This window comes from Salmo trutta, chromosome 16 (genome assembly GCF_901001165.1).
Source record: "Salmo trutta chromosome 16, fSalTru1.1, whole genome shotgun sequence".
Taxonomy (NCBI): Eukaryota; Metazoa; Chordata; class Actinopteri; order Salmoniformes; family Salmonidae; genus Salmo; species Salmo trutta.
In genome coordinates this window covers 21,560,331-21,578,363 of record NC_042972.1, presented here as the reverse complement: position 1 = coordinate 21,578,363, position 18,033 = coordinate 21,560,331, and the positions used below count along the sequence as shown (strand labels likewise).

The following is an 18,033-nucleotide window of genomic DNA, read 5'->3' as shown; positions in this document are numbered from 1 at the left end:
CCCTCTCTAGGTTGATAGAGTCCAGTCTGGGCAGTGTTGCAACTAAGTTGAACTTCTTCATCCATAACTTGGCCCAGATGAAGTTTGCCTCATCCGAGGAGCATCCTGTCCTCTCCTTTGCTCCTCGGGTTTACACGCTCAAGACGGATGGACTCATCCGCAACCTCTTTGTCTGCCGACACATACGAACGTACAGCTCCAGCAAAGGATACGTAAGTCTACAGTCATATACACCTACAGTCCTCGTAAATTAAACCTATGTGAATATCTACAGTTACATGTTCATATAGGCCCAGCAAGGGATATGTCCACTATACTACATACGCACATAGAGCCCCAGCAAATGATACAAGAATACATAAGTCTAGTCATACAATATACTACGTATACACACACAGCCCCAGAAAATGAATGCTATGTAAGACTACAGTTAGCTACACACACATGCACCTACACTTTAGTATAAGCCCAGCAACAAATACAAAAGACAAACTGTCTCTCCCAAATCCTAACCCACAGCCTGTAAAGGATGCATCACGTAAGGCTGGAGTCATGTAAGATCAACTGTATAGTGTGTGTGTCTCTCCCCCCAGGCGTTTGTGGTGAAGGTGGAGCGAGAGGGCCAGCAGGGGTCAGTGTTGGTCCAGAGGAGCTTTGAGGAGTTCTATGAACTACACAGTAAACTACGCCTCGTCTTCCCCTCATCCAAACTACCCAGGTAACACACACACACACACATTGATCATGTACAGAACATCACCCTTCTCTTGAAACAACAACAACAGTAACTAGTAATAGAGGAATAGTAATTTTAGTGATAATCATTGGAATCTAAATAACTGTAGGAAATGATGTCACTGGTATCTATCTGTAACTATCCACCTCATTTTCCAACACTTTTAAAACACGGAAGCCAAACGCGGCAACTATGGATACAACTTCCTCTGCGCTCGCACATTATCGTAATTCATATGTGCGCCACTAGAAATCCCTGTATTTACCTGTTTCTGTTAGCTGATACATCATGACAGAATACAACATATTACTGTCCTGCTAATGTGTCTGGACCTTGTAAACTGCAGCGAAAAACCCCAGAACTGATCCAAATGGTTTTTACAATCAAGCAGGCTAGATGGAGTTATTTCTAAATGAACATGCATTCTATGGTAGAAAATGGCAAGATGATGTTTTAATACTGTTTATACATGGAATAAGGTTCCTCAGTACTGTCTCATCTGTGTCTGTGGGACTGAGTTGGGCCTCTGGGGTTTGGCGCTAGCAATTCATTTATGATGGCTTGGTGATAGAACCTACAGCCTGCAGTCCATTGAATGATTAGTGTCTGTGAAATGCTGGCCTGTGTGCCAGGACCAGGTGAACCCTCCCTCCAGTTTCTCTCACATGCAGATGAACACTGTACTTGTTGCATTAGTATCTGTGTGTTAAGGAGTGTGAAACAGAAAATAACCCTGTATAAACAAGCAGTAAATGACCTAGAGACAGAAACCTGGCACAATGTAAATCTTGCTGTCTGTTGCTTGATAGCATAATGAACCTTTGTATAATTCTACACATGTTGTTTGTCATGAACATTCAGGAGGATGTACTTTGCTATAAAGAGCTGTAACCCAAATCTGCTCGTTAATCAACGACTATCGATGGGTGGTCGTTGACCAGCTCAATTAGTGCAATTCTTAATCCATAATAAAGGTTGATTGTTTGAAGAAATAACAAAGTCTCTCTCACTTGGTTAGAATTTCCACCACAATTCAAAATGCCAGGCTTTTGAGCAGTTATTCAAATGACAGGCTATTCACTGCGGTTTACATCCTAGACTAGAGTTTTGTTACTCACTTGAAAACAATAATAACATTCTTCATTACATTGTGTTGTAGCCTCGGTAGGATACATTTCTTGTCCCTTAAAACTGGGAACTGGGAAGGAGCGCTCAGCACAGCCTCCGGAGCACACATAGTGTAGGCAGCTACCTAGGATTTCTTTATCTGATAAACCTTTTTTACTTTCGCTGTGTAAATTGACTGGATATATTCACTTGCAGTGTGAAGCCTAACATTGAGCTAATGAATTATTGGCTAATATGCATCCACTTCTAACTTAGTCTACAGCCTGTCTGTCTTCACTGTTTTGTTGTGCAATTATGCACCTGGCCTTTTCACTGCCACAGCTATTCCTTTGAATTATCGTAGAGTCCCAGGAAAAGCCAGACTACAAAAGCTTGTTGGACACATTTCAACGTATTTTCTTTAGCCTACTAATAGTCTGTTGGAGGAGAGATGCACTCTTGCTCTTGCTGGCTGAATGTAAAATAGGCTACAGCATTCACGGGTAGGGAGTTGGAAAGGAGAAGTTGATATTTTACTACAGTAGGCCCATCTTAACACCAGGCTACATCCTGACAAAATACACTGTATGAGTCACCTGCTAATGTACCTTTCTAGACCTTCTAAACTGTCAAGAATAGACCCAAATAGTTGCATACTCAGGCCTAGGCTGTTGGCCTATGCAGTTATTTTGGCATGAGCAGTTATTCAAATTAGCCTACATCACATCAGTTTACAGCATATGGACAATAATTGTGTACTCATTTGATAACAATAATACGTTCCTCATTGCACTGTGTTGTTGTAGCCCAGGTATAATTTTTTATTTATTTTATTTCACCTTTATTTAACCAAGTAGGCAAGTTGAGAACAAGTTCTCATTTACAATTGCGACCTGGCCAAGATAAAGCAAAGCAGCTCGACAACATACAAAAACACAGAGTTACACATGGAGTAAAACAACATATAATCAATGATACAGTAGAGAAAATAAGACTATATACAATGTGAGCAAATGATGTGAGATAAGGGAGGTAAAGGCAAAAAAGGCCATGGTGGCAGAGTAAATACAGTATAGCAAGTAAAACACTGGAATGGTAGATTTGTTATTTGAAGAAAGTTGAAAGTTAAAATATAAATAATATGGTGCAAAGGAGCAAAATAAATAAATACAGTAGGGGAAGAGGTAGTAGTTTGGACTAAATTATAGATGGGCTATGTACAGGTGCAGTGATCTGTGAGCTGCTCTGACAGCTGGTGCTTAAAGCTAGTGAGGGAGATAAGTGTTTCCAGTTTCAGAGATTTTTGTAGTTCGTTCCAGTCATTGGCAGCAGAGAACTGGAAGGAGAGACGACCAAAGGAGGAGTTGGCTTTAGGGGTGACCAGAGAGATATACCTGCTGGAGCGCGTGCTACAGGTGGGTGCTGCTATGGTGACCAGTGAGAGGAGATAAGGGGGGACTTTACCTAGCAGGGTCTTGTAGATGACCTGGAGCCAATGTGTTTGGCGACGATTATGAAGCGAAGGCCAGCCAACGAGAGCGTACAGGTCGCAGTGGTGGGTAGTATATGGGGCTTTGGTGACAAAACGGATGGCACTGTGATAGACTGCATCCAGCTTGTTGAGTAGGGTATTGGAGGCTATTTTGTAAATGACATCGCCGAAGTCGAGGATTGGTAGGATGGTCAGTTTTACGAGGGTATGTTTGGCAGCATGAGTGAAGGATGCTTTGTTGCGAAATAGGAAGCCAATTCTAGATTTTGGATTGGAGATGATTGATGTGAGTCTGGAAGGAGAGTTTACAGTCTAACCAGACACCTAGGTATTTGTAGTTGTCCACAAATTCTAAGTTAGAACCGTCCAGAGAAGTGATGCTGGACAGGCGGGCAGGTGCAGGCAGCGATCGGTTGAAGAGCATGCATTTAGTTTTACTTGTGTTTAGGAGCAGTTGGAGACCACGGAAGGAGAGTTGAATGGCATTGAAGCTCATCTGGAGGGTTGTTAACACAGTGTCCAAAGAAGGGCCAGAAGTATACAGAATGGTGTCGTCTGCGTAGAGGTGGATCAGAGATTCACCAGCAGCAAGAGCGACATCATTTATGTATACAGAGAAAAGAGTTGGCCCAAGAATTGAAGCCTGTGGTACCCCCATAGAGACTGCCAGAGGTCCAGACAGTAGGCCCTCCGATTTGACACACTGAACTCTGTCAGAGAAGTAGTTGGTGAACCAGGCGACGCAATCGTTTGAGAAACCAAGGCTGCTGAGTCTGCCGATGAGGATGTGGTGATTAACAGAGTCAAAAGCTTTGGCCAGGTCAATGAATACGGCAGCACATCTTATCGATGGCGGTTACGATGTCGTTTAGGACCTTGAGCGTGGCTGAGGTGCACCCATGACCAGCTCTGAAACCAGATTGCATAGCGGAGAGGGTGCGGTGGGATTCGAAATGGTCGGTAATCTGTTTGTTGACTTGGCTTTCGAAGACCTTAGAAAGGCAGGGTAGGATGGATATAGGTATGTAGCAATTTGGGTCAAGAGTGTCACCTCCTTTGAAGAGGGGGATGACAGCAGCTGCTTTCCAATCTATGGGAATCTCAGACGACACGAAAGAGAGGTTGAACAGGCTAGTAATAGGGGTTGCGATAATTTTAGAAAGAAAGGGTCCAGATTGTCAAGCCCAGCTGATTTGTAATAATTGTATTGTCTAAAAACGTAGGCCACAGAGCACAGCCTGGAGGAACCCACTACAGATCTGCCATTTCATAATCTGTCAAATTATTTGTCTTGCACTTTGACAGGTAAATATTTAGCCTATAGCCCTAATATTTAGCTTCTTACTTTGGCTACACATCACTAGACTCTCTTCCAGCTATTTCTGTGTGCAACAGGCTATTGGCTATGCAAGCCTCTCCACAATAGGTCATTTCTCTTCTCGTAAAATCTCAGGAATAGCTACAAAAGATACAGTAGGACATTTCATTTTTTATGCTAGGCCTAATGGCCTATTTGGGGAAAGAAGCAGGCTTGGTCTTGCTGAATGTAGAACAGGCCTACAGCATAGAAAATGCATGTCGGGGAGAGAGTGCCAATGTGATCACTTTTGGCCGATTATGATTACATTGTTTCACTGATACATTGCAAATAATTGCACAGGACATACAGAGATGAGCACAAGTGAAAAGGAAGAACCGAAGAAATTGACAACTATTAGAAAAATGGAAATCGCTTCAAACCACTTGAGCAACGAGACAATGACATGCTGTAAAAGATGCACAGGCTAAACAGTTTGTTGTTGAATTGCTACATTTCAATACAAGTTAGTATTTTATTTTTCATTAGACCTCCATGTACATTGAAGTATTGTTTGCAGTTTTCACTATGACAATGAACACACTGAATTGTCTGAACCTGTATCTGTGTGTTAGAGACTCCATGAATGGTCTTGTTACCACCTTATTATAAGCAGTGGGATGTGTTGATCAGTTGATTGACAGGTGTAGGACTGCAGAATTATCAACTATAACATTTCCTCTTGTGTGGATGCTCACCAGCGTTTTTTAGTTATGTAGCCTATAGTTTATCATTACAATTATGGTTATAGTTATTGGCTTGGTGTATTGCCCGGGCCTTAACTTTGACAATATAACTAACGTTATTATCACAACAGAACTAGCCTACCAGTAGGACTAGCAAACGATAGCGATCTTAAATTAAATCAAATTACACTTATACTTGTTTACTTTACTTTTATACTCTATGAATTGACTTTCAAATCATTTCCTCTGGCAAGTTTTCCACCGGCGCGCTGCAGTAGGGAAGCAAACCGGAAGTGAAATCCATCGCTTCCGTTATTTGGCTGTGCCCATAGAAATGTTTGAAAATGAGGTGGATACTAACTGTAGTAACTGTAAAGTGAAATCATAGCAATGTCCTTTGATCAGTGGTGGAAAAAGTACCCAATTGTCATACTTAAAGATTTCATTTATCCCTTATTTTACCAGGCCAGTTGGCTGAGAACACATTCTCATTTACAGCAACGACCTGGGGAATAGATACAGGGGAGATGAATGTGCCAATTGTAAGCTGGGGATTATTAGGTGACCGTTGTTTTTATGTGTATGTGAATAACTCACATCGGAGAGTTTGGTAAAGTTCAAGCATAATCCTTTACTCAGGTATAACATGTTACAGGTCTCGACATTCTGATCAGAAATTCATAATGCACCTGTTTATATATTCTAGATAGGTGCCCCACTAGTGCCATCTCTGGGTTGGCATTATGCCCATTAACAACCATGATGGTATGAGGGCCATATTGGGAATTTAGCCAGGACACCGGGGTTAACACCCCTACTCTTACGATAAGTGCCATGGGCTCTTTAGTGACCACAGAGAGTCAGGACACTCGTTTAACGTCCCATCCAATGGACGGCACCCTACACAGGGCAATGTCCCAAATCACTGCCCTGGGGCGTTGGGATATTTATTTTTAGACCAGAGGAAAGGGTGCCTCCTACTGGCCATCCAACACCACTTCCAGTAGCATCTGGTCTCCCATCCAGGGACTGACCAGGACCGACCTTGCTTAGCTTCAGAAGGAAGCAAGCCAGCAGTGGGACGTAGGGTGGTATGCTGCTGGCAAGTTACCTTAATAGAAAATTAGTCAAATAAAAGTGAAAGTATTTGGTTTTGGTTTTAAATATACTTAAGTATCAAAAGGAAATGTAATTGCTAAAATATACTTAAGTATCAAAAGTATAAATAACTTCAAATTCCTTATATTAAGCAAACCAGACGGCACAATTTTCTTGTATTTTTATTTTTTCTCCCCAATTTTCGATATTGTCTCATGGGTCTTCCCGAAACATGACCCGCCAAACCGTGCCTGCTTAACCCGGAAGCCAGCCGCATCAATGTGTCAGAAGAAACACTGTTCACCTGACAAACAAGGTCAGCCTACAGGCTCCCGGGTCGCCACAAGGAGTCACTAGAGCGCGATGAGCCAAGTAAAGCCCCTCTAGCCAAGCTCTCCCCTAATCCGGACGATGCTGGGCCAATTGTGCACCGCACTATGGGACTCCTGATCACGGCCGGTTGTGATACAGCCCAGGAAAGAACCAGGGTCTGTAGTGATGCCTTAGACCGCTGTGCCACCCAGGAGCCCCTCTTGTATTTTTTTACATTTACGAATAGCCAGGGGCACACTCCAACACTCAGACATCATTTACAAATGAAGCATGTGTGTTTAGTAAATCCGCTTGATCAGAGGAAGTAGGGATTTTTACCATTTTCCTGTCCTGCTAAGCATTCAAAAAGTAACAAGTACTTTTGGGTGTTAGGGAAAATGTATGTAGTAAAAAGTACATTATTTTCTTTAGCAATGCAGTGAAGTAAAAGTTATAAAAATATAAATAGTTACCCCCAAAAATTACTTAATTAAGTAGTACTTTAAAGTATTTTCCTTACTTTACACCACTGCCTTTGATGCCCCTTCCAGTTTCCCCAGCCGGTTTTTGATTGGGCGGTCTCGGGGAGAGGCGATGGCTGATAGGAGGAAAGATGAGCTCAACGGATACGTCTGGCATCTGGTGCACGCTGCACCCGAAGTCGCCCAGGTAACCAGTCACCTCCGACCTTTGGTTCAGGCACATAGTGACCCCTGTTGTGTGTCTGCCATTCTATTTAAAGGTCTATTTAAAGCACTGTGTTATCACTATATTCACTAGACCAGTGGTTCTCAAACCTCTTGATTCCCCCAGACGTGATTCCCTTACCTGATTTACCATGTCAGGTGTTGACTCGGTTCAATCAGGTGTGCTAACTCTGGAATAGATCAATACATGGAATGACTGGGTGTCCCAGAGTACAGGTTTGAAAATCACTAGACTGACCATGAATGTCATCCTAATTCTATATTAACAGTTCATTGTTAATGCAAATGACTACAGTTGAAGTCAGAAGTTTACATACACTCTGGTTGGACTCATTAAAACTCGTTTTTCAACCACTCTACAAACTTCTTGTTAACAAACTATAGTTTTGGCAAGTCAGTTAGAACATCTACTTTGTGCATGACACAAGTCATTTTTCCAACAATTGTTTACAGACAGATGATTTCACTTATAATTCACTGTATCACAATTACAGTGGGTGAGAAGTTTACTAAGTTGACTGTGCCTTTAAACAGCTTGGAAAATTCCAGAAAATGATGTCATGGCTTTAGAAGCTTCTGATAGGCTAATTGACATCATTTGAGTCAATTGGAGGTATACCTGTGGATGTATTTCAAGGCCTACCTTCAAACTCAGTGCCTCTTTGCTTGACATCATGGGAAAATCAAAAGAAATCAGTCAAGACCTCAGGGGGAAAAAAATGGTAGACCTCAGGTCTGGTTCATCCTTGGGAACAATTTCCAAACGCCTGAAGGTACCACGTTCATCTGTACAAACAATATTGCGCAAGTATAAACACAATGGGACCACGCAGCCGTCATACCGCTCAGGAAGGAGACGCGTTCTGTCTCCTAGAGATGAACGTACCTTGGTGCAAAAAGTACAAATCAATCCCAGAACAACAGCAAAGGACATTGTGAAGATGCTGGAGGAAACAGGTACAAAAGTATCTATATCCACAGTAAAACGAGTCCTATATCAACATAACCTGAAAGGCTGCTCAGCAAGGAAGAAGCCACTGCTCCAAAACTTCCAATAAAAAAAGCCAGACTATGGTTTGCATCTGCAAATGGGGACAAAGAGCATACATTTTGGAGAAATGTCCTCTGGTCTGATGAAACAAAAATAGAACTGTTTCACCATAATGACCATCATCATGTTTGGAGGAAACAGGGGGATGCTTGCAAGCCGAAGAACACCATCCCAACCTTGAAGCACGGGGGTGGCAACATCCTGTTGTGGGGGTGCTTTGCTGCAGGAGGGACTGGTGCACTTCACAAAATAGATGGCATCATGAGAAAGGAAAATTATGTTAATATATTGAAGCAACATCTCAAGACATCAGTCAGGAAGTTGAAGCTTGGTCGCAAATGGGTCTTCCAAATGGACAATGACCCCAAGTGTACTTCCAAAGTTGTGGCAAAATGGCTTAAGGACAACAAAGTCAAGGTATTGGAGTGTCCATCACAAAGCCCTGACCTCAATCCCATAGAACATTTGTCTGCAGAACTGAAAACGCGTGTGCGAGCAGGGAGGCCTACAAACCTGACTCAGTTACACCAGCTCTGTCAGGAGGAATGGGCCAAAATTCACCCAACTTGTTGTGGAAGGCCACCCGAAATGTTTGACCCAAGTTGAACAATTAAAAGGCAATGCTAGCAAATACTAATTGAGTGTATGTAAACTTCTGAATAATTCTCTACTATTATTCTGACATTTCACATTCTTAAAATAAAGTGGTGATCCTAACTGACCTACAACAGGGAACTTTTCCTAGGATTAAATGTCAGGAATTGTGAAACTGTGTTTAAATGTATTTGGCTAAGGTGTATGTAAACTTCCGACTTCAACTGTATGTGAAACTGCTGTAATTGTTAGTGTATTATTTATATAACTGCCAGTGATTTATGTGCACGGACACAGGCTCATTAAAGTGGAGGCAGAATGATCTGTGTGGAGTCACTGAACGTGGTTGTGGTTTCAGTATGACTGGAGAGTTTCTTAGAAATCAGCCCCTTTTAGAAGAAGCCGCATATCAGTGTTACAGCCTTAGACATACACACACAGTCTGTCAGGGCGGGTACTGTGTCACTTACCAGAACTGTCCTGCCTCTGATTGCTGGCAAACTTCCCTCTACTGTATCTGTAATAGAACAGTTTGACATCACACACACAGCTCAACTTCCATGTCAAACTTAAACACAAGCTGGAACTGCTAGCACGCCCATTTCTGTTTCTCAGTTTGGAAATACCGCCCACAGTGTTGGTGTGAGTTGATGTTCCACCTAGGAATGAATTGGGTCTCGTGGAGGTGTCATGTTGCTTTCTGTCATTGACTGAATGTACCTCCTTTCTCTTTCTTTCTCTCTGTCTCTGTGTCTGTTTGTCTCTCTCTGTCTTTCTGTCTCTCTTTATTTCAGTGTGACCTCATCTACACTTTCTTCCATCCTCTGCAAAGAGACGAGAAACCTGGAACAGTGGTGAACACACTGCAGAGCAAACCTGCAGGTACACCCACCCACCCACCCACAGTGTGTGATGCATCAGGTGACTCGCTGAGAGGAGATGGTTATCTATCGGAAGCCTGATTTTAACGAGATGTAATGCACAGCATATAGCTACAGGGTTAACTTTATCACTTTCTAAAACAAACAGCCACACCAAGCAGAGTCCATGACACACTCTGTGTCCTTGGCCACAGGAATAGTAGCCGATGTGATAATGTGATAACGATAGCCGATGTGATAATCATAGACATTTCACATTTTAGTCATTTAGCAACGTTCATGAGAGGGCTTAGCGGTTAATGGAACTCCAGCTTTCAATCTGGCTGACTGGTGTTCTAATGAAGATGTATCTACTGCACATATAGTATATAGGTATACAGTCACCTATCTCTGTAGATCCAGCCCTCCTTGCTCCCTGGGCCGTCACACACATAAACACAATACATGTACACACACCTCCTGCCACTATAAACACACACACACTCATACTGTATAGCCTTATTAAAATCCTACATTAAGACAATAATTCTGCTATAACCACATGTTCTGTCTCTGTTTGTCTTTTTCCCCCACCTGCAGAGATCTGTTGGGCTCCGGTCTCAGGCAAAGTGGTAGGAGAGGTCAAGCTCTCCATCTCCTACAAGAGTGACAAGCTCTTCATTATGGTCATGCACATACGAGGCCTGGTGAGTGTGTGTGTGTGTGTGTGCATGCATTCTGTGTGTGCGTGTGTACTTTGAGAATGTAATGGTGAGAATGTAATGGTGTTGAAGACTTCTACTGTAGACTGTTATTTTAGATATATACTGACTATCCTTCCTTTTGTGTATTTCCTAGCAACCCTTGCAGGAAGGGACAGACCCTGACCCCTATGTCAAGCTGTACCTCCTCCCAGACCCCCAGAAAACCAGCAAGAGGAAGACCAAGGCCGCGCGCCGCACTTGCAACCCCACCTACAATGAGATGGTGAGACTTAGTTGATGTGTGACTGTGTATGTAACTTTGTGTATCTCTACTGTCCCTGTAGCTGGTGTATAACTCTGTCTCTCTGTCTGTCTCTCTGTCTGTCTCTCTGTAGCTGGTATATAACTCTGTGTGTCTTCTCTTTCCCTGTAGTTGGTATATGACCGTATCCCTCGTGGAGACCTGCAGCAGAGGGTTATCCACCTACGGGTACTGGGGGATGGTGCATTCTGGGAAAACACCCTGCTGGGCGAGGCCTTCATCCCTCTGAAGACTCTGACACCCGGACAGTGCTGGGCAGACTGGCACCAACTGGGCACGCCCAGCACCGACTCCACACACTAAGTGAGAGAGAGGTGGAGGGTGAGAAAGAGGGCGAGAAATTACTAATCAGGTTGGTGTGTATGTGTGTGTGCACGCGCATAGGTGTGTTCAGTTGTGAGAGTTGGTCTGGTTTATTCCCCCAGTGGGGGTGTGTGTTGACCTCTATCATGCCCGGGAGGGGGTGTGACCCCTGTCACGCCCAGTGGGGGTGTGTTGACCCGTCACGCCCAGTGGCAGGGGTGTGTTGACCCCTGTCACGCCCACTGGGGGTGTGTGTTGACCTCTATCATGCCCAGTGGGGGTGTGTGTTGACCTCTATCATGCCCAGTGGGGGTGTGTGTTGACCTCTGTCACGCCCAGTGGGGGGGTGTGTTGACCCGTCACGCCCAGTGGCGGGGGGGTGTTGACCCCTATCATGCCCAGTGGGGGTGTGTGTTTGTGTGGGTGTCTGTAGACTCACCGACGGTCAATCGTCACTGGACACTGTATCCATGGGACTGTACTATATGGACCTATTGTTAGCCAGGCTGGCCTCTGACCACCATAAAAAGGGATAACTACGGACCATGTGACCAGAAGGGAAGATTACCAATCTGTATCTCTGGTGACTCTAACTACCAGAATACCTTTCTCTGGTAACAACATGGCCTCCCAAGACCAGGTCACAAGGACCATGGGAGGAAGCAGAAGGCATTACTACTCATTGAAAACATGGGGAGAATCTCAATTGCATACTCCTTGTCCTCTCTTCTCATCTCCTTCTCTAAACCCATTGGATGAGAGAGCCAGAGGTCCCTCCCCTCTGACCTTCTCCTGCAATGGGTTTTGAGAAGGAGGTGAGGAAAGAGGACGCTAGGAATATGCAATCGATATTCTCCCATGGACCACATCTTTATCTAGGGCCAACAGATAGACGTCTGTCTTATCGCCTGATGAAAAAGACTTTGAAACAGGTTTAGTTCCCTTGGAAGTCATGTCTTTTAAAAGAAAACCCTAAGTTATTTATTTTTCAAATGGGACCCTTCTGTTAATGCAGCTCCATTTTGAGCTCTGTTTGGTTGTGTGGTATATGTATATTTTCATTTCTGTGTACCCCAGATTTATGTAAATTGTGATATGTGAATTATGTTGGGTCAGTCTTTCTGATTTGAGAGAGGGAATGAATGCTTTTGTACTGTTGTGGTGTAAAGATGTACAGTACCCACTGGACCTTCCCTGGCACATTACGATATGGGTCTACCCTGGCACATTACGGTATGGGTCTACCCTGGCACATTACGGTATGGGTCTACCCTGGCACATTACGGTATGGGTCTACCCTGGCACATTACGGTATGGGTCTACCCTGGCACATTACGGTATGGGTCTACCCTGGCACATTACGGTATGGGTCTACCCTGGCACATTACGGTATGGGTCTACCCTGGCACATTACGGTATGGGTCTACCCTGGCACATTACGGTATGGGTCTACCCTGGCACATTACGGTATGGGTCTACCCTGGCACATTACGGTATGGGTCTACCCTGGCACATTACGGTATGGGTCTACCCTGGCACATTACGGTATGGGTCTACCCTGGCACATTACGGTATGGTCTACCTTGGCACATTACGATATGGGGTCTACCCTGGCACATTACGGTATGGGTCTACCCTGGCACATTACGGTATGGGTCTACCCTGGCACATTACGGTATGGTCTACCCTGGCACATTACTGTATGGGTCTACCCTGGCACATTACGGTATGGTCTACCCTGGCACATTACGGTATGGGTCTACCCTGGCACATCACGGTATGGGTCTACCCTGGCACATTACGGTATGGGTCTACCCTGGCACATTACGGTATGGGTCTACCCAGACACATGAAAGACTCTTTTTAGTCCACTCAGTCAGTGACTGTATCTACTCTGCTGTAGAACTTGTAGGACTGTGCGCTGTGTGTTTGTGTCTTCCATTGTTGAATAGCTGTTGTTATCCAAGCTGTACCTAAGCTTCATTTGCCTATTTGATAATCGCTATTTGCATTTCAAATGTCTTATTGAGAGAAACCTCATATGAATCGCTTGTTTCTATTTTTTGCTTTTATCAATGCCTTCACAAATATTTTTTTGCATTAGTGCTTCTACATAACACATACGTGGATGTTTGGAGAATCTAACTGTTTGCTGGGGCCAGAGATTTAAAAAAAAAAAAATTTCACCACCTTTATTTAAGTTCTCATTTACAATTGCGACCTGGCCAAGATAAAGCAAAGCAGTTCGACAACATACAACGACACAGAGTTACACATGGAGTAGAACAACATACAATCAATGATGCAGTAGAAAAAAATAAGACTATATACAATGTGAGCAAATGATGTGAGATAAGGGAGGTAAAGGCAAAAAATGCCATGGTGGCAAAGTAAATAAAGTATAGCAAGAAAAACACTGGAATGGTAGATTTGTAGTTTGAAGAAAGTTCAAAGTTAAAATATAAATAATATGGTGCAAAGGAGCAAAATAAATAAAATAAATAAATACAGTATGCACTGTATATCCCAAAGAAAATGCTCTTTCAAACACAAAACTGAAACACCATTTAACTGCACCATTCAACTGAATCCAGTGGACATATTGCACTTGGATTTATTTCTCATCCATTTTTCACTTACATTGGACTTTCATGTTGTTTCAAACTACAAAGGGACCCTGCCTATGTATTATCCAGTACTGTAGCTATAATAGAAAACACAACAGCACACAGGATAAGTGCAAAATAAGGATTGTGTGTGTGATTTCATACATACCAGGGGGGAAAAAACTCAACAACATGCACCTACAGCAGCATCGCTCTACCCATTTGTATCTTGTCTTTGGGAAATGTTGGGGTGGGCTGCGCAGTCTTTTTTTGGCAGTGATTTCTCATTTTCTTCTGTAAGAGGCTTACACACTGGCCCTGTTTTTCTGGCAGACAGACACTGTGACCTCTCGCAATGTAAAGAGTCCATTTTCATTGGAGTAAACTGCTTGTGGGCAGCGTACTATATCCACACATAATCAATGTCTTAATTCACTGATGAGAGGGAAAGATCAAGATTAATTCATGAATTAGGGCTAGGAGTTTTGACCTGACCAAGAAATGACCTGACCATGAAAAATTGCCAATACCTAGGACCAGGTTTATTCCAGGTCCAAGTCACTTGGTCTGGGAAAAAAACAACTTCTGGTCATATATGGCTGTGAAGGAAGTTTTTCAAATAGAACAGTTATTGGTAAGATATCATAACATCTTGGTGTCTGATGTTTTCAGATCACAATACAATTACAGACAGGCTAATACAAGTTGAGGCTGGCTTTCATAGGTGCTGAAATGTAACACGTAAAATTGAATATTTAGATACTATTTGGTTTGGTTTCCTTTAACGTCACATACTGTTCAGCACACTCTGCCTAGGAGTTACTGTCCAGTTCACCAGCCCTGTACAGTTATTTATGAATTTGTCTGATTTAGCACATGAAGAATTGATATCTCTGAACATGTTTATTTTCCAGTTCATTCATGATTCATAAAGAGCACAGTTTTAGAAACTGGGATAGGTACTCTGAACAGGTGTGTGTTGAATGACTAGAGGTTAGCCTCCCTGGGGCTAAAGAGCAGTAATCAAAGAGCACTGATACACCCTACCCGGAACAACCAGTTTAACCACTGAACTCATTCAAAAACAACACTTTATTTGACTGCCTTTTGAATGTGTCTGGTGGATATCTGCCTCTTTCTGTTTGATTTCTAGAACATGAACAACATTTCCTCTGAGTTTCACAGCAGTCTGGATGGCTGCACTGTAGCTTTAGGCTCTGCAGTGTGAAGTTACAAGGAAAACTATATGATTGAAAGATTACTTCTCCATGTTGAGAGTGTAGGTGTTTGTTGTGTGCTATAAAGCTGATGACAGACATTGAAGTGAAAGTGTCTGATTTATTTTGTGTGTGTCAGTTGTACCACTTTGGGGGAAAGGAAGCTTCCTCCTTGTCTCCTTTCCTTTCTTGTCTTGATACTGTAGCTAAGAGGAGAGTCGTATAGCTCTGGATCTCTATACAGTAAAGTACTCAAAAATATTGCTCTTGCCTCTCATGTTTAAATACAGACCAGTGATTATGAATGGAAGGAGACTGGGACAGAGGTTCATTTGAAGGCATTGGGACTCCCAAACCTAGCCCCTAGCACCTAGCTGCTATGTACTAAGTGTAGATCTGAAAGGACATGAAGCAATATGGTGATCATTTCACCAAGTTTACCAGGAGGTACCTGTCTAGATCTTTTAGATCTATGTGAAGTGCCTATCTGGTAGGGGCTAGGGGTTGGGGTCTATTTGGGACTGGGTAAGGGTTTTACCTGGATCCTTCCAGGTCAAGGGACTGAACTCTGACCTCTGTCACCCTGGGAAAATGGGACAGAATGTACGTGTACTGTAAATACTGAGAATATGATTAATGTGACCTATTTCTTTAATTCAGTATATAGTTCTAGTTGTTGTTTTCTTAATTTTTGACCATGTTATGTAATATAATTTGCACTAAATAACAAAATAAACTTGAATTGAAAAGACGTTTGTGTATTTTTGTGAGCGTAGCCGATGCGTGTTTCATTTGATGAAAGCACCATGTAAGATTAAACAGCCACTGACTCAGAAGCTTTTGTCAGTAACATTCCAAATCATTGCACCATCTTGTTTGTATGTAAATAACATTGAAATATGTCTAATTACAATGGAAACCTAACTATTTGGTTTATCTGTTCATCTCAGTGTAGCTCAATGGCCGAACCCTGATAATCATGTTTACTTTGATTTATCTCAGTCAGTCTGCGTACCTCTGTGTCCCATCACACCTATCCACCCAGGCCTCTATCCTGTCCCCATACTGACGTAACAATTACATTAGATCAGGCTAAGTGTGAATCACCCTGGGTTAACCTCTATGTGGGGAAACAAGGCTCATCATTACAGGAGTGTTGCTCAGACAAGATCTGCTGGCTAAAGCTGAGAGACCACGGATGACCACATAGAAACATAAGTATAGGATGATGAGAATCTACAAAAGTAGAATATTAATTTGAGCTACAGCAGGAAAATGATCCTGTATCAACAGGAAACATGAATTATGTGGATTATAATTAATGGACATTTTTGTATGGGTTGATATATTTTCGTAAGGGAAAATCAAACTTCAGAAGCCTTTTAATTATAAACCTCAAATACACTACAAGTTTTAAATGTCCTGCATTGCAGGAAAGTTCTCCTGCAACAGGGTGCTCAAATTAAGATCCTACATCTGTATGGAATTCGACCGCGAGGAGTCTATGCCTCATACCAGTGTTATACTACATATGGGAAAGATTCAAATTACAGTCTGGTATCTAGGCACTCTTATAACAAACTAGGGCCCCCCAACTGAACCAACCAACCAACTGTTGTGTCTTTGGCATCATTAAAAGTGAAGACCTGTTATTTTATGAAATCAATTCTCTGTAATTAGTATTACGTGATTAAAATAATCATGTAAATGTAATTAACTAGGAAGTCGGGGCACCACGGAAAATCTTCAGATTACAAAGTTATAATTTTCAGAATATAAATTCTGATATTTTTATATTTGATCAATTAGGCTTCTATTATTGAATTATTCTTTACCTCACGTCAGTCTCATTCCAAACATCGTAAATTGTTGGTCTGCTTGAACCCAGCCTTTACTATAAATCGTACACCAATTGGCTTAATCATTTATTTACTGACTGACTAAATAATCACAGAAATGCATAAACAAACAAACAGATATGTTACTAACAAATGATAGGTAAGATTCCCTAGTGGGCTAAGCCGATATGACGGCTTGGTGGACAAAGGGAAGTGGGTGTGGACTGAGAAAGAGCGGGAAAGACAAAAGGGATCACTACACACAGTTGATAATTATATTAGTTGAAATGCTAATCCTTTGCACATGAACGCCCACTCATTCGGGAATAATTGCAATCAATATATATTTACGCCCATGTGTCTTAATCTTTCCTGTTGGAATCCGGTCCGTCTGCTGGAGAGTCAGTTCATCCGAGTCTCTCTCTCTCTCTTTCTGTTTCCCTGAAGATCAAAGTTTTTCATGGTGAGAATGGATACTACCATTCAGAAATGATCTCATAGAATAGATGTTTCAGCAGTTGTCTGTAATCTCGTCTCAGGTTTAAATCATTTCTAGCTGCAGACTAGTAATTAGTATCTAAGATTTGCTCTTATTCTGTAGGGATCGATAGTCTCAGAGTTTAACCATTTCCAGCCCTGTAGCCAATGCTCCATGTGGTATGGTTAGGAATTCAATAACTATTCACAATCACAGCTCACGCTGTTGGTTTGCTTAGTCTAAACTGAAACCTGTGCCACCTCAGTTTACGCCGAGGTATGCGTGGTCTGAAGAGGATTTCCTCAGGAGTGGCTTTTATTCGTAACAGTAGAAAAGGTGGGTCTATGACGCCTGATCATGTCTGTGATCACGGGGGCGTGGCCAATGACTTAGTTCAACTTTAAAGGGAATACAATTCTCTCAAATTAAAGGTTCAACATCACATTACACCATTTCACAAATAGTTTGATCTTTACTCATTGATTTTATACAAGAATTAGAAACAAACCTCATAATTGGAGAAATGTACCCATTCAGAGATATAGTTATGTGTGTTTCCTGTCCT

The 18,033-nt window shown here is 42.4% G+C and overlaps 1 protein-coding gene across 3 annotated transcripts in view; it reads left to right on the top strand.

The window, feature by feature from the left end:
- LOC115150304 (phosphatidylinositol 4-phosphate 3-kinase C2 domain-containing subunit beta-like) overlaps nt 1-18,033 on the top strand; it is a 122,157-nt gene that overhangs the window by 51,613 nt on the left and 52,511 nt on the right. Inside the window, exons 26-32 of one of the 3 annotated variants that reach the window (XM_029693444.1) lie at nt 11-212; nt 594-718; nt 7,340-7,457; nt 9,935-10,022; nt 10,601-10,707; nt 10,859-10,987; nt 11,138-11,378. In XM_029693444.1, coding sequence (XP_029549304.1) covers nt 11-212; nt 594-718; nt 7,340-7,457; nt 9,935-10,022; nt 10,601-10,707; nt 10,859-10,987; nt 11,138-11,329 — 961 coding nt within the window. In that variant the 3' untranslated portion in view covers nt 11,330-11,378. Of the gene's footprint in view, nt 1-10; nt 213-593; nt 719-7,339; nt 7,458-9,934; nt 10,023-10,600; nt 10,708-10,858; nt 10,988-11,137; nt 13,511-18,033 lie in introns of those variants that run through there. The other 2 variants (XM_029693443.1, XM_029693445.1) reach the window with 2 other exon arrangements.